Source organism: Rhincodon typus, chromosome 28 (assembly GCF_021869965.1).
Source record: "Rhincodon typus isolate 14 chromosome 28, sRhiTyp1.1, whole genome shotgun sequence".
Classification (NCBI taxonomy): Eukaryota; Metazoa; Chordata; class Chondrichthyes; order Orectolobiformes; family Rhincodontidae; genus Rhincodon; species Rhincodon typus.
The window spans coordinates 16577143-16600107 of NC_063359.1; the positions used below are offsets into that span (position 1 = coordinate 16577143).

Genomic DNA, 22965 nt, shown 5'->3' on the forward strand with positions numbered 1-22965 from the left:
ATTTTCTGATGAAGGGTCTAGGCCCGAAACGTCAGCCTTCCTGCTCCTATGATGCTGCTTGGCCTGCTGTGTTCATCCAGCTGTATACCTTGTTATCACAGATTTTCCAGCATCTGCAGTTCCTACTATCTCTGATACATCATGGTGACCCTGTGTTTGGGATGGCTGGGGGGTGGGTAGCTGAGATTAAATCTTGGAGGGATTCCAGTTGGACAAACCAATTGATGTGTTGGTTCATTTAGCTTTGAAGGGATTTTCTGTAGTAGGGTGTTGGTAGGTTTTGTTTCAATAAATCACAAGTTTATGTTTGAAACTCTGGCTCTGTGCAATTTGTTAATCCTGCCACCCAAGAACCATTGTAAGGGGGAATGGAAATCACTTACTTTAGAGAATTGTCAACACTACTTATTGGTAGGGAATAGTAATGGTGGAAATAGTGGAGGAATTATAGTTTAATTTCCAATCCTTAAATTAAGTTCTTTATTTATCACAAATAAATATTTGGAAAGTTGCCTATTCATGAATTATAACCTATGTTGTACATGTGCACTTTAATTCCACACATTTCAATTAAAAATGGACTGAAAACATAGTGCCTAAGACATAGCATCTACTATTTACTAGTATCATTTATAACCAGAGCCGATCACCAAGTTCCTTGGATTGGTTCGTCTTCATTCCAAGTTTTATGAAGCTTCAGGGAGCATGCTGGGAGGTAGTACCAAGGCAAATGCAGATACTCCAAAAACAGAAGATTCATAATAATAGAATTCATATATAAGTTTAAGAAAAGAAACTAATGGTTGGAAAAGTTTCTATTTCTATCTCTCAACTCTGTAATGGCAATAGATGAATAAAGCCTAAAAGAAAGTTTAAGTTGAAGTTATTATTACAGTGAAAATGCACCCTGGCTGTGAACAGTCAGATTGTAATCAAAACCCTCTGAGTGAATATTTAATGCATCTCAGCAAAATAACCAAATCTCAACCTTCTGTAATCTGAATAGATGTTTTTAAGTTTATTTGCTAAATAAGATATTTAAAATGTGATTGAATATTATTTGTAAATATACTATTGTGTATTGATATCACAAAAAACATTATCTCTGAGTTTTCAATTTAGACTTGTCACTCCATAGAAAATCATAGCATATGTTATTCCTGAAGCTAGGGAACAGAATACATTTGTACACAGCAATGCCCAGCATGTGAGTAATATCACGTTAAAAATAGTTATCACATATTGTTATTTCCTGCTTGTTAGACTTCTTATATATACTACCAGAAAGAACAAGAACAAATAGCTGTGAAGTAACTGCAGAGAGTATGAAGTGGAAAATCCAAACTTCAATTTCCTGTATTACTTCTCCAGTAATCTTTCAAAAACCACACGCTCATGAATTAATTTTGACTTTGGGTAATAATATAAGTGGGACAACATCAGATCAGTTGTCTGCTATAAAGTGAAGTAAATGGAAATTAAAATTAAGAGAGATGGATCTAATCGTAGCTGGGAGACATCACTTGACACCAAATACATGATATAAACATGAACATTTCCATCCTTAGTCATATTTAATTATGTAAAATACTGCAAAAGCTGATTTTTTTTTATCAGAAACTAGTTTTGGCGATAACTTTTGAATGAGAGCTATATGTGTAAAAACTTTATAAAATTAAACGAAGGTGACACAAGAGGGAGTAATTTAAATCCCCCAGGCTGGATGTATCAAAACTAGGTGAGAAGTACACATGTTAAAAAGTTCTAAACGAGAACCCAATGTGTTTTGAACCCACCTACTCAGTTTTGATGAAGGCTGAATGGTGGTAATTGTACTCAGGAGGGGCTGGGGAGATCATTGAAAACATTTAGGTTGATTACGTTCCTCCATTTGAACAGTGTTTCTATTTATAATGGTGGCTCAGTGGTTAGTGCTGCTGCCTCACATCACCAGGGACCTAGGTTCGATTCCACCCTCAGGTGGGTGTCTGTGTGGCGTTTGCGCATTCTCCGTGTTTGCATGGGTTTTTCCCGGTGCTATGGTTTCCTTCACAGATGTGCAGATTAGGGTGGATTGGCCATGCTAAATTTCCCATAGTGTTCAGGGATTTGCAAACGAGGTAGATTAGCCATGGGAAATGCAGGGTTATAGGGTAGGGGGTGGAACTGGGTGGGATGCTCTTCGGAGGGTTGGTGTTTACTGGATGGGCCGAATGGCCTCCATCCACACTGTAGGAATTCTATGATGATAACTCATCAGATTTCCTGTGTCATGGGAGACTTGATAGCTGAAAAGAGTCAACAGGGCTGCCTTCGTCAGAGTGCAGAGCCTTTCACTACCATTAAGCCAGCAGAAGCAGCGTTATTCCTTCCAGGACAACAGCTTAACCCTATTAGGTCTTTCCTTCACTTCAGTGATGTCCACTGATACTCCATTCATTCACCAACCATCACCCACGCAATCTCCTCATAATCTTTAGGTTTATTACCCAAGTCCCGATCGCCCCAACACCCTCTTCTTTTCTGCCCTTCCCCAACAATCTTCTGCAATTTGACACCTTAACTGAGGCCCCTACGTTCATTCTGGAACTCACTGATGATCCTTGATCCCGCCCAGTTCTACCCATCCAATTTCTAGTCTCATCACCAATAAAATACAAACTCTTCGATGTAGTTTCCTTGCCTCACAAGTAGCCAATCAGGCTACCTTTCAGGACACAATCTCAATGCGAATATATGAAACACACTGCAGAATTATAAGTCAATGGTGTTTGGGTAAACCCACAATTTTGGATTTGTCAATTATGGTTCCTGCCCTGTTTTGTAACCTTGGTTCGGTAAATATCTGTTCCCAGATTATCTTCCATTTGAATGGTGGTTTTCTGTTTGGGGAATTGTATTTGTGATGAGCCTTTTTTTGAGTTTCCTGTGTGGCAACAAAACCACTAGGTCATTTCAACTTTAAATGTGTCTGCATAGAGATATGAATCTCAAAGAACCATGTACACAGAGCATTGTTTCTGCTCTCCAGTATTTGAGACCTCCTGAAATTGACATTTGAGCTCAAGTAATTCTGACTTGGAACTCAGTGAAACATACAATCCTTTTATGCACAGCCCATTGAAACAGTTTCTGAATCAAACACCTGAATATAAAGTTTCCTGTTACTTCACTGCACCTATTATTACTAACACTTGGCAAAAGTGTTTTTTCCTCTCTGTAATAGGAGTAGTATCACTGAAAATATATTATGTTGCATTTAGAACTTTTTCAGCACAAAGTGGAGTGAGGAAACGTTTGCTGATTGTTGGCATTTGATTTGACAATTTACTTTTAATCTAAAATAAAGACATAACTTGGCATTTATATAGCATTGTTCACCCATTAAGACATTTTACTGCAGTCACAGCCAACGATGTACTTCTGATACATCTGTATTATTGTAGATAATAATGAAAATGTGAGATATATTACCGTGAGATAGCAGGAACTGCCAATGCTGGAGAATCTGAGATAACAAGGTGTAGAGCTGGAGGAAAACAGAAGGCGAGGCAGCATCAGAGGAGCAAGAAAGCTGACGTTTTGGGTCTGGACCCTTCTTCAGAAATGCTGAAGTGCCATTTCTGAAGAAGGGTCTAGGCCCGAAACGTCAGCTTTCCTGCTCCTCTGATGCTGCCTGGCCTGCTGTGTTCATCCAGCTCTACACCTTGTTATCTCAGATATATTACTGTTCAGTGGTTATAATTGATTCACTAAAAGATACACAATTGTGTTTAAGATAATTATAAGCACAATGAGGGGTCATTTGTAATAAACTTGTGGCAAAGCATTTCATTGTCTAATCAACGGGTCTTGCTGCAGTAGTTGAGTTATCTGTGTTGAAGTTCTGTTGATTCTGCTCTTTGCAATGGCATCTCAATGCACTTAGAGTACTTTTGAAAGCTTCTTGAAATTTCCTGCTGGTAAACCAATAGAGTAGAGGATCCAAGCAACAGTTCACATTGGCAAACACAATAGATATATAATAAATATCTTCGATCTTGTACAGCAACTCGCAACTCTCAGGGTGGAACTGTTTCACTGTAACAGCAACTAAACGCGACACCTGTACCGGCAAACAGCAAACGAGAAATGTAACCAGAGACACAGCAATCATCCCTATCGATTTCACTTTCATTGCTTTTCCCCTTGCAAGGGTGGTATCCATTTTAACGATATAAGATCCAAGCAGGATATAGCAAGTGACAGAAACTCCAAATGGGATGATGAACCCAGGAAATAAAATTACCATACTCCATGTGAAATAGACAGTTGACATTTCAGTTTGGTGCACACGTAAACATTGGGTAATATTGTACCCTTCTGATGTTTTGAGGACAAAAAAGAATGGCAATGCATTTATAAAGAGGAAAATCCATATGCCTACACAAATTGACTTCACAAATCTTTGGTCCTTAAAAATGTTATGTTTAGTCAAACGTACCACTGTGATATACCTATGCATGCTCACCAAAGTCAGAAAGTAGATACTGCCATACATATGTATAAATAATAAGAACACTTTTAACTGACACAGGAACTGTCCAAATGGCCAATGATTTGCCATGGAGAAACAGCTGATCATAAATGGTGCTACTGGCACGATTGTCATATCTGATAAAGCCAAATGAAACTGGATGATCATTCCAGTTTTCCACTTCTTGAAGCGAAACCAAAAGGTATAAAGACTCAAGGCACTCAGGACACAACCAATTAGAAAAATCACACTTAGAAAAATAGGGATGAAAATAACCAGCTTCTGAGGTCTACATGTAGTGTTACTGATTGAAGTATTGTAGGTCATTGCTTCAAAGGTAGTAGAACTGGCAGATTAACCAGATTCCTCTGTTGATTTACCTAGGGAAATAAGCAAATATGCATAATTAAATAATAATTTAGCGGTAATAAATTTGTGATTAATAATGCACATTGAATATAAAATTAGCATTATTGGAAGAGCACAGGGGCAACTTCTTACATATTGGGAAAATGCTTTGGGTTTTCTTAACTGAAACAAATCATTCCAAAATTCTGTGTGAGTAGCACCATTGAACTGAGACCATCCCATAGTTGGCACAAGTTCCCAAATCACAAATGGGCCAATGGCCAACATAAAAAATGGAAAGTTGCTAAAGCGAAACATAGACCACTTGCGAGTCTTACATTATGCCAAGTTTGAATAACTCTCAGGTATGAGATCCAAACAAAAATCATACTATCAGATTATTTTCCAGCTGAATGGGAATCTTCGATTGGGAATCAGAACTGAATTGTATTCTTAACGCAATGGTTAACTGATTTTAAGACAGGTCATGTCAATTTTAACTGTGTCTGTGTAGAAATGTGAATCTCAGTGAACCCATTCCGTGATGTGTTATTTCTACTTCAGGCATTTGAGACCTCCTGAAAGCAAACCTCTTCTTTAGAGGAAAAATGACCTGCTTTTATAGAATGCTTTTCATTCCTTTGGAATTAGAAATATAGAGATTTTTAAAATTTAGGAAACACAGCAGCCAATTTGTTCACAGACATTCTGCTTTTGTGATGCAGGTTGAGGGATAAATTTTAGCCAAGTCTCTAGGAGCGAACCTTCTTTGAAATAGTGGAACTCAATTGTTCTTATTCACCTGAGAGCACAGAGGGGGATCAAACAGTGGCTCAACAATATTTGCTTCTGATTATATTATACATTGCTTCTGACCGAAATATTGATTGGTTATTTTCACCAACCATGTTTGTTTAATTTTGTATAAACCTGGAACAATTGGAGTCAGAGAACAGGAGATTAGGCTTTTAATTTTGATCAGTGCATTGGTTAACTTTCAACTTAAAAAACTAATACCAATCACTGACATTTTGCCTTGAGATATCAAACAACTAATTTCTGAGGCAATTCCATGTATAATTGCCACTGTGTAAACATATACTGTCAATGTGGGAAAATGGCAGTGCATAAACTGTTTGTTAAATGGATCATTGACCTGCATGGGCTCATTGATCAGGCACAAACAATAAGGTTCCTTTTCAGTGTCTTGTTGCATCGTTCTGTATTGCGGTACCAAATATACAAATTTAACAATGCCAATAAATTGTACCAAATAAAAACCTAAAGAATGTTGTAAATCAGAAACAAAAACAGAAATTACTGGAAATGCTCAGCAGATATGGCAGCATCTATGGATAGAAATCAGAGTTAACATTTTGGGTCGAGTGACCCTTCCTCAGAACTACAGCAGTGTCACATCCCAAATCAAAGATTCCCATTCAGCTAGAAGATAACCTGATGTAGAATTCTGCTTTGGATTTCACACCTAAATGTTATTCATACTTGACGTAATGTGAGACTTCCGAGTGGAAGCTTTAGCGGCTTTGCTTTTTTTTATGTTGGCCATTGGCCCATTTATGATTTGGAGCTTTCTGTCAATCATAGGATGATCTCAGTTCAATGGTGCTATTCACACATAATTCTGACTTCTGGCCACAGATGCTGCCAGACCTGCTGAGCTTCTATTTTTTGTTTCCAATAAATTGAACATTCAGCATAGGTAAAAGACAAAAAAGATTTAAAATATCTGCAGACCCATATCATTGCTTAAAGTCGAGATCTATCTCAGTGGTAAATGCAATAAAATTGCATGCAAGTTTCCAGTCCATGGGGGAGCATAGTGGTAGTTATAGAGAACTGAAAAGAAACAATACTGCAATGTGTGTTGTTGAGTGGCCGAAAGGGGCATGTTATTAAAGGTGGTTATAAATATATAAAGCAAATAAGTATAATAAAACAGTTAAACTGTGTAATTCAGTACATGTGTTTATAAGGTAATGGTTCTGAATGGGTTAAAGTTCATTTTACATTGGCTCTTCCCAGTGTGACTGATGTCACACACCGTCTGTGAATGGAGGCTTCTGTTGCTTTTGGAGGGAGCAGATGTATCTGTACAGTTGCCTAAGGTTCTAGGAATTATGCTTGAGCTAATGTCGTTGTAATTGTTGCTAATATGCAATAAACCTTGTGATTTAAAAACAGTCTCTGTTCTGTAGGTACCCTAGAATGATGTATTCTTTATGATTAATCACAAGATAAACTCAAGACAAAGCAAAAATAGAAGGAGAATTAGTGGCAGTGACTAACTTAAACAATCTTTGCCTAGTGACGCATATTGGAGAGGTGGCAGAAACTACAAAGTAGCTACAGTGACCATCAGGAAAAATGCCACAGCAAGATCCACAAGAAGTAATCATGTGGTGTCATTGACTTAATTCTATTTATCAGCAACCTGGTGCAGCAGTAACTTGGTTCCTGTGATTTTCAGAGAAATACTGATGAACTTATAAATAATGCTTGTTATTCTCTGTAACTCTTTGTGAAGTGAAGTTGAGTAGTAGGCGACAGATTATAGAAGTAGAACATCAAAATTAGGAGCAGGAGTAGGCATTTGGTCTTTCGATGGCTGATTATCTGACTGTTCCTGCTTTCTCTCCCCTCCCCTTTGATAGCTTTAGCCTTAGAAACTATATCTAACTGCTTTTGAAAATTATGCAGCATTTTGGCATCAACTGCTTTCCGTGGCATAGAATTCCACAGGCTGGTTGAAGAAATTTCTCCTCATCTTAGTCCTTAAACTGTATCCTTAGATTGTGACCCTTGGTTCTCGGTTCCGCTCCTGCTGGTCATTGGGAATATCATTCCTGTGACAATCCTGTCTAGTCCTGTTACACTTTTACAGTTTCCTGTGAGATTCTCCCCTTGTTCTTCAAAACTCCAGTGAGTATAGTCCTAACTCATCCAGTTTCTCTTCATACACAATCCTGCCATCCCAAAACCAATCTGATAAACCTTCATTTCACTCCCATCATAGCCAAAACATCCTTCCACAGATAAGGAGGCCAAAACTGCACACGATACTCCAGGTGTGATCTCACCAAGGCCCTGTATAATTGCAGCAAGACATCCCTGCTCCTGTACCCGAAACCTCTCGCTATGAAGGCCAACATGCCATCTGCTTCGTTCACCGCCTGCTGCACCTGCGTTGGTTACTTCCAGCAGCTGATGTTACACCTCACCCTTTCACCATTCAGATAATAACCTGCCTTTCTATTTTGTTACTAAAGTGAATAACTTCACATTCCTTCACATTATATTTCATTTGTCATGCATCAGCCCACTCACTCAACTTAACGAAATCACTCTGAAGCATCACTGCATCCTTTTTACAGCTCACTTTCCCACCCAGTCGACTCCAAACTTGGAGGAAATTGCATTTAATTCCCTCATATCCACAGCTACTATATATTGTGAATAGCTGGGGCCTAAGCACTGATGCCTGCAGTATCCCACTCGTCAGAGTCTGCCATTTAGAAAAAGACCTGTTTATCCCTAATCTTTGTTTCCTATCAGCCGGCCAGTTTTCCATGCATGTCAGTACATTACTCCCCATCCCAAATGCTTTAATTTTACATACTAATCTTTTATTCAGGGCCTGATCAAAAATCTTCTGAATGTCCGAGTAAACCGCATTCAGTGACTCCACCTTATCAACTCTACTAGTTATATCCTCAAAAAATCCCAACAGATTATGAAGCATAATTTCCCTTTCGTAAATCCATGTTGACTTTGTCCAATCTTCTTACTGTTTTCCAAGCACTCTGCTATTAAATCTTTTATTATGGACTTTAGCATTTTCCCAATGACTGGTGTTGGGTTAACCAGTCTATAAATCCCTGTTTTCTCTCGACATCCTTTTTTAAAAAATGGGCTTACATTAGCTACCCTGTAATCCATAGGAACTGTTCCAGAGTCTACAGAACCTTGAAAGATAACCAGCAATGCATCCATTATTTTTAGGGTGATTTCTTTGTAGATGCAGATGATCAGCTCCTGGGGATTTAATCTCACCAATTTTGTCAACACCATTTCCCTACTGATACTGATTTCCTTCAGTTCCCCCCTTTTGCTAGATCCTGTGTTCTTCAACAGTTTTAGACGTTATTGGACGTTATAATGTTTACCATTGACTCCATCACTCCTTTAATTAATGTCGCCCAATTTATCATTGCTAGTTTGTGCCTCATACCATCACAGTTAGATTTAGGACCCTAGTCTCAGAATCAAATGTGACACTTTCCATCTAAATAAATAAATTTATCATACAATGGCCATGCATCCCCAAGAAGCCTTGCACAACTAGATCGCTAATTATTCCTTTTTCATTACACAACACTCAGTCTACACTGGCTTGATTCTAGTTGATACTTCTAGTTGATACAGTAAAGAAAAATCTTGTGCATATTTGAGGAATTCCTCCTCAAAAGCTCGCCCCATACAAATTCCATTTCACCAGAGCTAATGTGAAGGTATAATCACCATATTCCTAGTCTGCTCTCTCATTAAAGAGAAGACTGGTGGGTGGTTTAACCTGAAGATCACCACAGTCAGGCAAGGGGTGAGATTAAGAAGGTGGGATCTCTTGGTAACCTCAGCCAGTGTGTGAATTGAACCCACATGGTAGGCATCACGCTACATCACAAACCAGCTGTCCAGCCAACTGCGCTAACCAAAGAATACAGAACCTGATACAAAGTTCACCACCACAATATCTTTGGTCTGCAAAATTCCTTAATGGTTCAGTATCAATTTGGATACAACTGGTTTTAGTTGACTTACTTTTTGATATGCTTTTTCTCCTATTTGCAAGGACACCAGCAACTCTCTGGTCCTCAAGTAGCCACTTTTCATTAATAAAGAAACTAATGCAGGGGCCATACAGGCTCTGAAAGATTAAACAACTTCATGGAAGAGTGGAATATTGTGTTGTGCACTTTCTTAGACACTTGTCTCTTAATGGATTGAGGATGAAGGGAAGAGTCTGGCTATTGTGCTTTGATGCTAATGATTCTCAAAATTCTTAGTTCTCTCGTCATCTAGGCACTGCTTGATCTATACTTTCACAGGATCCTGATGACAATAGAAACCATTTAACTTGCAGTAGTCTGCACTACCAGTAATGGTCTTTTTTCTTTGCACTTTGCAAACCTTTCTGACTTTCTTTTTAATCAACGTTAAAATCATTCTTATATTTACAATCTTGGAATGGTTTTGGACTCAACAACACCATCCAAGACTACTTTACTGATGGTACCTAAGAGCAACATAAAGTATACTCTGTTCCTTTACTAATGCTCAATGCTACACGGGAGGGAACAGTTTGAGATGCTTTATTCTACACGTCATCTTCACTTCATCTTTGGCTGCAATTTTCCATTTTGTGCTCCTCTGTCTGACCAGAAAACATCACAGGATAGGGAAATCAGAAATGCAAAGTTCCAGCCAATGTACATCCATCTGAACTGGTGAAAGGCTGCTGTCATGATATGCCTAGAGTGGTCTTGTATTTCTAGTCAACTGATGAGAAAATTATCCATAATTTCTAAATACGACTGACCTCTAAACCAATCATTTTTGCTGTTTTGGTCCATGAAGATAGAAAAAACAGAATTTTTGAACTCATTAAAATAGATTACATGAAGGTTCAATAATTGTTATACAATAGTATAATAGCATAATAACGTAATATAATTATAATTTGTTACTACAGCACACAAGCTTTAATAGAGCTTAATTCAAGCCACACTTCCCTACTTTCTCATTTCTGTAAGTGACCGTCAATTTTATAGTTCTGTGTCTATTGCTCCTACTCCCATATTCTTCATTAAAGTGATTCGACATCATACATGAGCTTATTACCGACTGTCCATGATATAATTGGCCATGGGAGGGAACAATCTCAGCCAGTCAAGCTCTATCCAGATTTCCAGAAGAAACTACTGGATAACAATCAAAAGAAGGAATCCTGACTAATTGCCCTTCTAACACCTCGGGGTTTAACAGTCACTCAACACTGGACTGGTTAAGATCGGCTAACTGCATGGCTACTTATTCCCATAGTCATTTGAGACAATGTCTGGGGTATCTTCAGCCCTCCCCTGCTTCCTTATGCTTTGCATAAAGACCCATAACATATAGCTAGAAACCTTAGTGCTCATTATTTTGCATGTGCAGCCCTTCCTTTAAGCATCAGTGGCCAGATTCATTTTTCTAAAAAATGCTCCATCCATTTCTTGCGTCCATAAAGTATCTCCTCCTTAAAAGGTGCAGACCGCCTTTAAGCAGTGTTGCCCACTCTCAATATTGTGTCCTTGCTGATGTTCAGTCAGCCAACAGCATGCATGCAGTCATTTATAACAGCAAGCAGCACCAGTTTAACATGCTGCCTACGTTGTAATTAACTTAGTGGGTTAGTGGAGTAGTGCAATCCCTCATCTGTTTTTATCTTCCCTGAATTTTATCTGCAAATCAAAAGACCTTTATACTATTCTAAAATGAAAGCTCTCTGGCTTGTCCTGACCATTTACAATCTTCTTTTCTTTCTTTCCTTGCCTGTGGCAAAGTTCCATAGATGCCAGCAGTCATCTATCGTGGCGATCAGGGCTGATTTCTATCTGCTCCTTGTTCCCCATCATGAGCACTGTACAGAAGAGATCAATGGAAAATAAACAGCAGAGAGATCATGCCTAGCTTATTTCGTCAACCTGTTTCTGAAACAAAATGGCGGGTCACTCAGATCAGCTAATTCAGCAGAGATACATGATGCAGCATTGAATTCTCTGTCTGGATGAGTACGAAATGGCAATTTTTATGGTTACATATTGACTTACTATATTCATTTTGACTTCTATATCATTGCACTACAAAAATATTTCCCTTGCTTGATTGATAATGAACTGGTTTACTTACTAAGGGACACTAAACTATAACCAACAGTGTGAAAAGCTGAACTGTTCTGACATTTTAGAGGTATGTGCACATTATTTAGCAAAGGAATACCCAATATTCAGTGAATTTTACAGATCAACAGCCAATTTGAGAAACAGAAATCACTTCATCGGCAGAAGGACACCCCAACTAAATGAACAAGTGAACAATTTTAAAGTTATTGTAGTGAAAAAATTCTACAACAATTCCCCCAATTTGGAATTCATTCAGTTCTGGTAGTTTCATTTGAAAAGTCAACAAAGGAGAACAACATTCATGAAGGACTTCACGGTTTTGAAATGACATTCACCTCAAAAATGAAATGCTATACTTGCTTTTACATAACCAGTTTTGCAAGAATAAGTCACATACAAACTAATCATGAAAGAAGATAATTGGCTATGTGTTATTTTCTTAGTTAGCAGCACGGTGGCTCAGTGTTAGTGCTGCTGCCTCACAGTGTCAGGGGCCTGGGTTTGATTCCACCCTCGAGCGACTGTCTGTGTGGAATTTTTTACATTCTCCCTGTGTCTGCGTGCATTTCCTCCAGCACTCTGGTTTCTTTCCACAGTCCGAAGATAGGCAAGTGAGGTGGATTGGCCATGCTAAATTGCCCCATGGTGGCCAAGGATGTGTAGGTTACATGCATTAGCGATGGGAAATAATGGATGGGGGATGGGTGTGTGTGTGATGCCTTCAGAGGGTCAGTGTGGACTTGTTGGGCCGAATGGCCTGTTTCCACATTGTGGGGATTCTGTAAGTAATGTTAAAGTGTTTCAGACAGGGTGTTTAATGTCTGTACCTTAAAGAATTGATAATATATAAACTGAGATTTTCATTACCCTTAGGCTGCAATCTAGTGTGACGGTTTCACCAGTTAAGAGTCACATTCTGTTTCTATTCATTTCCTCTTTTTTTAACCATTGATAATAGTATACTTCTCATCCAAGTACATTCAAATTGAAAAACAGTTTGAGCCATTCAGCTTAACTCATCATGTTGGTGATAAACCTCTGCATTGACAGTAGTCTTTACCCCAGATTCCCACACCATCCTTAAGGCACTTTTCCTGAACCAAATATCTAGTCTAACTCTAAAGGTTGACATTATGGGCTCTGCATCAACAATTAGTGCCGTCTTACAATCCTGTATATAAAGAAATACAGTTTTGCCTCTTCTCTTTCCTAAATCTCTAACAATTTTTTAACTATTACTCTCTCCTCTGAGTCACGAAGTAATGGGTTCAAGTCCCTTGAAGGGTTTGAATTAAAATATCCAGGCTGATACTCAAGTGCAGTATTGCTGTCAGAAGAGCCATCTTACAGATGAGATGTTCAACTGAGGCCCTATTCTCCTGCTCAGGTGGGTGTAAAAGACCCCACGGTGCTATCTCAAAGAAGAACAGGTTAGCAATCCCCAGTGTCCTGGTCAATATTTATCTCTCAATAAGCATCACAGAAACAGGTCATCAAGTCATTGCTGTTTGTGCGTGTTTGCTGAATGCAAACTGACTGCCGCATTTCCAATATTACAACAATGACTTGTCTTCAAAAGTTCTTCTTTGTAAGCTGTAGACACTTTGAGACCTTTGAGACAGAGTTAACGTTTCTAGTCTGGTGACACACTGGACTCAAAATGTTAACTCTTTTATCTCTCCACAGATGCTGCCAGACCTGTTGAGTTTCTTCAGAAATATTTCTGTTTTTGTTTGTTTCATCATTTCACATGTAGCACAAGGAAGCTTTTTAAAACAATCATCTCTGCCATTCCCATGAGACATGATGAATTGCCCTTGCCAGTAATGTCAGTGTAAAAGTTCTTGTACAGGTCGTTATATTTCATTATCACATTTAAAACAAACTCTACACAAACTGCCATTTGAAAGGGAGAAAGGAGAATACTGAATCTGAAAACAAATTGGTGACACCCACAAACCTTGTATTGCCAATATTTACAGACACGCACATAAGCATTAAATGCACATCTCAATATAACTTTATGCTATAATTGTATTTTGTTCCAATTTACTAAATTCATGTTAGAAGGACTCAATTGCATTGCTCTTGTCAAAACTATAATTAATCCCTTTAGAAATGTAAGCATTCTAATTTCACTTTACAACTCATTCATGCCAGACAGAACATTACCGGTAGAATGATAAACTGCTTTACACATAACATTTAATCTATTTTGTGTTCACCTTGATATTCAATATCTACATTCAACACCTACACTGTATCTAATACAAATTGTCCCCAGGTAACAGTGGGTTAATTGTTTTTAAAGCAAACATTGCAGCATCGAAATACCTTTCTAGGCTTGAGTCTTGGATAGTGGCTGAGCAGTCATTTACGATCTGTAACCAAATGCAAATGTGAACTATGGTATTGTCTGCTAGTCTTGCATATAAAAATGTGGTATGTGGGAGGTATTGAATTAGCACAAGGGATGAAGCTTTGACTTGGTTATAGTCAGCCTAAAGAGTGGGTCCAAAAATAAAAATAAAAACATCTTCTCAAAGTGTGTGCTGAAGTTCACCTCTACTACCTTCTCCATCAAATTTGGTTCTATTTTATGGTTTAAATGGAATTTAAGATCTGTACAAGTGAGACCTCCCAAGTGTTCTATTACATTCATATTTCCTATGATGTTTGTCCATGAACATTTTCAGGAAGCAGTTTTGAGGTTATCTTCAGAGAGAGTCTCCACTGGGTGTTGACACCATTGAAAAGGTATTAATTTAACACAGCCAGCAGAAACATGTTTACTGGTACTTCTGCACAAGCAACTGAACTATCAACAGGACCCGTCTTCAAATATGCAGAGGAGGTCTTATTCCCATACTTGTCCCACAGCCTGTGATTTTAACTCCGGTCTGAGCAGGGACATCACTGTAGTTTGGCCATCAGGTGAAGGCCATTCAGAAGCAGAGCAAAAGCAAAATAATGTCTTTCAAGGTAACATCTTTTATAAAACAAGCCTTTCTTTTGTGCAGCCAAAAGGTGCAAGGCTGACAAATAACCCAGATAACATTCTTCAAATTAGCTCCAAGTTACTACATTTGAATTTTGAAAGTAAAGGATCAGATTTGACAACAGTCAAACCTATTTATTGACTCAGAATTAAAAGTGGGGCACAGTATGATCACAGGAGAATGTGGTAGATTATGAAGATATCAAGCAGTTTGCAGACCATTGAGATACAATGAATTAGTGCCATCAAACTATTGCTAAAACAAAGTGTATAAACTGGAGCAAGATTTCGATATGTTTGTGATATTGTAATGATCTGGGAATGATTTTCTCCATTTATTATTTTTAATAAAAGCTGTGAGTCCTCTAAAACAACAAATTGATGTATTTTATAGAAATCACAAACACTCTTTAAGATGTATGATATCATAATTATTTAACACAACTGGGGAAACCTCCCCTGATTTCTTTATATTATTCTTATTAATAATGTTACAGCATTATTGTGGATACTGGAAGTTGACTAAGTTATAAAGGATAGGAATGGCTAAAAATAGAACACTACACAGATCTTTATGGACAAACATTGGTACTTGCCCCAGAAAATTTTTACTTCCAAGTTGCTGACTGCAATGGTACAGGATCATTACCTTTACCGCGATGAAGTTATAACTTAGAATTTAAAACAGCAGTGGCCCTGCAGCACAACTGAAATGAAAGAGTTCTTGCAGCACAGTTATTTTTACAGAGACCTTTTATAATAATAGATCAGCAAGGCTATAATAACGAACTCAGGAAGTGCAGTTACCGAATATTCATTCAACTGTGCATGCAAGCACAAAAGAAAACAATTAATTGGTACTACACTGACTTGAATTGTTCCTCATACCAGTACTACAGCGAAGAAACTACTGCCTTCTTTAGAAAAAAAAGTAAACAGCCTGCCAGGCAGAAGCCCCTCTGAACATTTTCACTGACCTCCTCTTGAATAATGACACTTAGAAAGGTTCTGTGGTCATTTCATGCGAATAAACCAGGCAGAACTGAGAAAAAGCTAGGGTGTAACTGGGTTTTTCCCAGCTCTGTTCTTAACAATCTAGCAGGACTGCAGTGGGACACAAAGATTAATGTCTTTGGAGATAAATCACAAGCTGCGTTGCACTTTGAATACAGCAGCTGTATCGACTCTGTCCCTTAAAGGACACCTCAAGATATTTTTCTGGTATGTACTCAGCATCCTTGCATTCTAGTCTGCTAATGATTGAGCTTTTACTGTTTCATCATATTTACGTTCTGTATTATTGCCTTTCTTACTGTTTGATGCTTTAAATGTCAACACACAAATCATAAAATGCTTAACTCTCAGGACCTAATCAATAAAATATTTATTATTTCAGTAGGTCCAGCAGAATAGCCAATATATGAGGGCTAATATTATTTAAAACTTTAATACAACACGCTAATACAATAACTATGCTTCCAAACTGTGATGGATACAATACTAGAATACAACAAATACGAGCTTTTGATATTATGATTTGCCAAGTCTGTGTTGCTTAAATTATTGTTAAAATATTTACCTGGATATAATTCCTATAAAGATTCAACTTGCTTTTGTATCTTTCTAAAAAGACAAAGCATTTAATTTAGTCACATCTCAGACATAGCACATCTTTTGCGACACTTACCTTTAATGTGTAAAACTAAAATATATTCAATTTATACATTGTGGAGATGCTTTGATTGAAGCATGAAGTACATAACTAGTGCCAAAAAGGGAAGTGATGTTCCTATGATTAAGTAAGAGGTGTATATGAAAGGAAATGAAATAATATGTGCAAATTTAACAGTAGCTCCAATGCAATGTTGTTCATGGAGTGTAAATCACGTGTTTGATGTTATATGAATAGACGTTTTTCCCTTCTTAGTTTCATATTGAGGTTTCCAATTTGGTTTTGGTGATTAGGAATTAGTTTCTGTCTTTTTAACATGGAATTATAATGAAAGTTTTGACAAAGATCTGTAGCTCAGGTTGAGGTTATTGACTTGCTCGCCGAGCTGGCTTGTTCTTGTTCAGACGTTTCGTCACCATGCTAGGTGACACCATCAGTGGAGCCTTCGATGAAGCGGTGTCATTCTGCTCTGCTTGAAATTTATACTGTTTGTTCCGTTATGGTGAGCAGTGTCATTTTCAGTGTTGATCTGTATAGGTTTGTATATGAAGTCCAATTCAATGTGTTTGTTGATTGCATTACGGTTCTCCACCTGTATAAATTCCAAGTGGAGTAGAATGACACTGCTTCATTGGAGGTCTCACTGATGATGTTACCTAGCTTGGTGATGAAACATCTGAACAAGAACAAGCCACCTCGGCGAGCAAGTCAACAACGTCGTGGAATTATAATCACATGCTGATTAAAGATGTAATTAACTAGATCTAAATAAATGGGCTAATCTAAACTAAGTAGATTGAATAAATACAAGGTTTTCTTGAGCGAAGGAAAGAAGAATTTCTTACCTATAAACCCCCAAGGTTAAAGCAATAAAACATAACATCAAGCATGCACATGCACAAACACAGGTAATAAGTTTAAAAGAGACAGTGGCGTGAATAGGAGAAAAATAAGGCTATGCAGTTTAAAAGTCTTTAGCGTCTTTTAGGTGTTGAATTTTAAACTTGAGGCCACTGTTAACTAGTTGTTGACTCACACCCACAGCAATAACAGAATCTATTGATAATTTTGTGTTCTCAGTGAATGGTTGTTATCAAAATTTACCTTTTCACCAGATGCTTTATTCCAAAAAGATGGAAGTAACAGGCAGAGAGAGAGAAAGAGAGAGAGAGAGGCATCTGAATCTTACCATATTTTGGAAATGTGCCAATTCCAATGCATTTCATGGATGGCTTTTCTCCATGATGCTTAGCAAGTTTTTCTCGCATGACCATCCTAAACTCACTTCATTACCTCCCTGCTACTCCCCTATTGCACCCTATTTGTCCAGTCCTAGCCCAATTCTCCTACTCACCATAGAAATACCTGCCACTACTGGTACATCCCAGCATTACCCCATCCCTGGGTCTGGTGCCATCTTGGAGCCCCAGCCATGTGTATGGTCAAGTGCTGGTTATTCGATGTTGCCCTTCACCATCAATGTATTACCACAGAATCTACAAACCAACACACCTCACAGCACATAGGTGACCATTCCTTGTGTATACAACTGCCCATTCCTACACCTATGGCTGTATTCGTGCTGGTCCACATTACTCACCGGTCCTGGGCTGCAGCCCATTTTACAAGCCTCTGGAAGTCACTGCTATGCTTTCCTGAATGCCCACCAAAGCTCAGTATCTTCTCTGTGATGAATATGGGGCTGTCACATGCAGGAAAGCTTCCAAAAAATTGCAAGAATTAACCTTTATTTACAACAACTTAAATTGAACAGATACGAAACAAACAGGAGCTGCATTTTCCTCTCAGAACTTAAATTCTTGCACATTGTCTTCTAACAATTTTACAGTCAATGATTAATCACTGCACACAGCTCTCATCTATTGGAAGTGGGAGTCAATAAAGTCCTGTCTGGTTTATTGTGCCTGATGCAACTGAACTCTATTGTAAAGAAGGTGATATTCATCCTGCTCAACATCTTTCTCCTCAGAAGACTGCTCCCAATCTTCCAGGTCTTCTGCATTCATCACAGCCATTCATTGCCTGGTGTCACTGTCCAGAAAGCAGCAAGCTGCGTTTATGCAGCATAGTCTGTCCAGAATGTAGTGCAGGAGCCCATCTGAACAGTCCAACATTGAAACCATATCTTCAGGAGGCCCATTGGCTTTCGTCAAAAAAAATGGGCTATACATTTTATCTACACTTAGCCTCCATTATACGATGATGGAGCCATCAGCTGTGGTTGCAAAGAGCAGCCTTTGTCTCCCAGTAAGCATCCTTGAAAGGCATAAGACCATAAGATGTAGGAGTGGAAATAGGCCATTCAGTACATCAAGTTTGTTCCCCATTCAGTTAGATCATGGCTGATCTGATCATCCTCCATAGCTTTTCTGCTGAGTGTCTGGAAATCCTTGCCACGTGGAGGTGAGGGGGCAGAGTCTTTGTGCATATTTAAGCCTGAGATAGATAGATTCTTGATCAGTCGGGGAATCAAGGCTTACAGGGAACGGGCAGGAAAGTAGACATGAGGAATGTCAAATGAGCCGTGATCCTATTGAATGAGGAGAGCTGTGTTGAAAGGCTGAATGGCTTAATCCTATTTCTTTTGATCTGACAGTGCAGTGCCGAGAAGCAATATATCTGTCCCATATAACTGATGGCTGCCTGGCTTTGTGTCTCCGCTAAACCGCAAGGCAAGACAGAAGCACTGTGAGCCTTTTAAGTGTGGCTGAGGGGGCAAAGTGCCAAGAGGCAAGGCAAGGCAAAGTAGGGACACTGTGTGTGTCCAGATAAGCGCGAAGTGAGGGAGTGCTAAGAAAGCAGGTGAGTAGCCCTGAGATGCAACCTGGTCCAATCCCTGAGCTGTGTGTCTGTCCCTGCAGGAGCATCGCATCGAGAAGTGCCAGTGAGCTCCAAAGGACAGCATTAAAGTGCAGAAATACACTGGAAATTGGTAGGACATGTGCAGTAGTGATGCAGAGAGGTTGGCACATCTTCGATGCCAGCTCCCGTGGAACTGAGGAGTGTGTGGCTGCCGAGTTTCGATGATGGAAACCTAGGCAAGGAAGCAGTGAGCTGGAATCACCAAGGTCCACTCGGAGTTTCATGTCAGGAATTCGTGTAATCTATCTTGAGTGATAGATTGGAAACCTGCACATTAATGAGTTGAGATTAGATAATAATGAAGGTGATAATGGAGAATAATCCCTGTTAATAGATCTTTCATCACTCACTGTTGAGAATCTCACACCATGTCCGGAACTTAGTTGAAAAATGCAATTCGTTCCTTCTGATGTCAGGAAAGACCTTACTTGACTTCTCGTGCAATTTTCCCACATTTCTTACCACTGCCCAGGGCCTGGGAAGATTGTACCCAGAATCTTCCAGTTCTTGCTGACAAATCTACTTTTCATTCTCTCTGCTCTGCTGCTTAAAGGCATCTGATGTAACATAGCTCAGTGTATATTCTAAAGTTCACCTCCTTTGTCTTTCTAAGCTGGCTAACTGGCAGGTGAGTCTTTCATTTCCCGATATGTGAAATTACCATCCGAGTATGAATAAAAAAAGAGATATGAATTTCTTGACACCAAATCGATCGCCTGGTTTTGGCATCTTTAGATAAAATAGTTATCTCCGTGTAGATGGGTTTATCAGTCTGAGATCAGATGACTACTGCAGCCACCTTAGAGTCTAAGTTTCTTCTTTAAAAGAACATTTTAAGAAAGATCTCTTTTTATAATCAGGTGATGGAACTATAAATTTGATGGTCCATATGGTTCATATTTATCATGTATGCAACACTTCCCCACCATTAAAAATAGAAATAACAGCTGTAAAGACCATATCTTTTTTCTTTTCCTTTGGGATTGCAAATAAAGAAAGGATTTGATTTTCAGTTTGGATCAGTTGTGTATTCCAGGAGTCATCAACATGTCAACAAGACTCTGACTGGATCCTGGCCAGGTGGAAACCTTATAAATAAACATTACAGAAGCTGAAGGTCTCAGACTGCATGACACAGCATCTTTCTTTTTCTCTCTGTGGAGTGAAGTTGCCAAGAACTGAAAGATAGCTAATCTCTCCAACCATTCATTATAAGCTGTTGTCTCAAACCAATGACTGAAAGCCTGAACAATTAATGCATTGATTACCCTGTGTTTTCAGCAAAGAGCAGAAAGAGTCTGGATACAAAAATCAGAGATCATAAGGACTTGGAAGAAGTAAAAGGAACACCTCATTGAATCCAATGGATTGATGCTTTTGAACTGTGTTTCTACAGTATTTTTGCCTTCACTATAACATGATTGTTTGTGTGTTTTTCTGTATTTGTCTGTATGTGTGTGTGTGTAGGAGTTTATGTTGGGGATTAAGATGATCAGAGTTATGAATTGATAAATCATGTTTTGTTTTCCTGTGGTTAGGCCATATTTCTTTGTAATGAATGGTAATTCTGGTTGGTGCAAGTGTAGAAACCTGATCAGTCAGTTTTCTGTTGATCTGAGTCCATCAGACAGATAAACTGGAAATCTTTAAGCAATTTGATTAAACCTTTATGTTTTGTGATGATCCCGGGAGTAGTTGGAGCTTAACCATCTGTGCACTTCCCCAAGCGCGTCATGACACAGTACAAGGATTAGAATGATAACACAAATTTTCTGCGCTCACTCTCTGGTCCTAAATTTGGATTCAAAATGTGCTCTGGACTAGCAGCTGCACTTGTTTCGTTTGCCCAAGTTTTAACCCTTTACTGCTCAGTTCTACAATTTCAGTTCCAGATTCAAGCAATTTTACAGTGTGGTCTCTAGAAAATTAGATGGTGGAAATCTAAGGTTTGCCTCCTGGATGGTGCCTGCACCTCACTTTCATTTAACTTTACACCAACCTGATTTGACTGGTCGAGATTTGAGACTTAGTCGTGTTGTTTGGATCCTCTTACGAGTGAGTCTGTGTTTAACTTACTGATGTGTTCTTGTTAGCATCCATCAGTGGTGCTTGATGTGAGGAAATGTTCCCTTCCCTTTGTTTTGGGATTGGGTTTTCCCTTAACCTTACCCATTTTCCCTGGAACACTGCTGCCATCAGATGGATGTTCAGCTTTAGCAGTGCTCCCCTGTGACTTTTCCAGTGAGGCTTCACCTTCAGTTTCCCTGGACTGTCTGAGAACTCCTTTAATCTTCCATTAAATATGACGTTAAGTCATCTGTTTGTTGGATCTCTGCCTCTGGGCCTGTCATATTTTTGTCACCTTCTCTGGTCCTTTTTTTGGCCTTCTTTTACAGCTATTGGCCTATCTTCTTTTCCTTAAGCTCAGGCCCCAGATAGTGCTGACCTGTCTTCAGCCCCGTTTAATTCAAGTGACCCTTCCAGAGTCATCCCAAATCTCACAGGTGTTCCTGTCCCATGGGGGCGCCTGAGCCTTTCTTGGTTCCCAGCCTCTGTGCCATCTCCAGCTCTTTTGATCCAAGTGAATCTTCTTGAGTCATTCCAAACCTCATTGATTTTATGGACCCTTTGGGCTTCTCAACATCTTATGGTTTCTGGTCTTGCTGCCACATGCTGCTAGATTTTCTCAGTTATTCCAGCCTTTCTAGAATTCCCTTTCCAATTTGGGGACTAATAGCCAATAAATCCCAATAAAATATCTCTCCCCGGCATTGGAAAGCTTGGGACAACACCCTCTGTTGAAAGACGCATAATAAGTTTATTCTGCAAGTAAACTTTAACTGGGACACTTTCCCATGAGCTGTTTTATCAGCACACTGGAATTTTGTTTGCTTCCATATGGAAAGTCTTTTATTTTTCCTATGAGCAAGATCTGCAAGCACCACTGTCTTAGACAATGCTTATTTCTCTCTTTTGTTGCTTAAAACAGTGGATGGTTGCTATTTCTTTTGACACAAACTCCTTACAGCTATCCTGCTCAACAGTCATCCCTGAGCAACCAGACACTGACTACTTTTAATGCGACAGACATTGGTCTTGTAGAGTGAATTTCTACAGAAAACTGGAACCAATCTTTTACACGTCATAGTTTCCTGAAGAGGAAGGACTTAGCGTATTAATTGTAAAGACTTAATTATTTATTTTTGCACCTCAATAGGAACAAAATAAACAAAACAAATCAGGAGCATTAAAGTATAGAAATTATTTGTGTGTTGGTCATTTTCTTGCCAGAATATTTCCAGCAATGACTTCTCTCCCCATTCCTCCATCAATACTTCTGAAATTGCCCGAATGTCCATTCTTGGCTCCTGCCCTCTACCTCAGTTGTATGTTGGGATCGTCTTCTTAATGCAATCTTGGGATGTACCTATTTCAAACAGCTAGCATTTATTGCACAGCCCTTGTTACTGTCAGAATATGCTCTTATGTCTTTGTGGGTTTTTTTTAACCACTTTAGAAAACAATTATTTGTCCACCATGATTGAATGGGGCTGGAGTCATTAAGCCTGACCAATTAATAACAGCA

The 22965-nt window shown here is 38.8% G+C and overlaps 1 protein-coding gene across 3 annotated transcripts; it reads right to left on the reverse strand.

Annotated features, from left to right (window-relative positions):
- Window positions 1-3735: 3735 nt before the first annotated feature.
- On the reverse strand, window positions 3736-16572 carry LOC125486401 (lysophosphatidic acid receptor 6-like). Of its 3 annotated transcripts, XM_048613805.1 has the most exons (3): window positions 16512-16555; window positions 14161-14207; window positions 3736-4896 (listed from the first exon to the last, which is right to left on the reverse strand). In XM_048613805.1, exon 3 carries the CDS (start codon window positions 4841-4843, stop codon window positions 3839-3841), a length of 1005 nt encoding a protein of 334 aa, XP_048469762.1. In that variant the 5' UTR covers window positions 4844-4896; window positions 14161-14207; window positions 16512-16555; the 3' UTR covers window positions 3736-3838. The 3 variants fall into 3 exon arrangements, with proteins under 3 accessions (XP_048469762.1, XP_048469761.1, XP_048469763.1); XM_048613804.1 differs by lacking the exon at window positions 14161-14207 and having other exon boundaries at window positions 16512-16572; XM_048613806.1 differs by lacking the exons at window positions 14161-14207; window positions 16512-16555 and adding an exon at window positions 11445-11492.
- Between the last annotated feature and the right edge of the window lie 6393 nt (window positions 16573-22965).

What these genes read in the sequence shown, in the direction of transcription:
- LOC125486401 (XM_048613804.1), bottom strand. Translation starts at nt 4,843, where the DNA reads ATGACCTACAATACTTCAATCAGTAACACTACATGTAGACCTCAGAAG.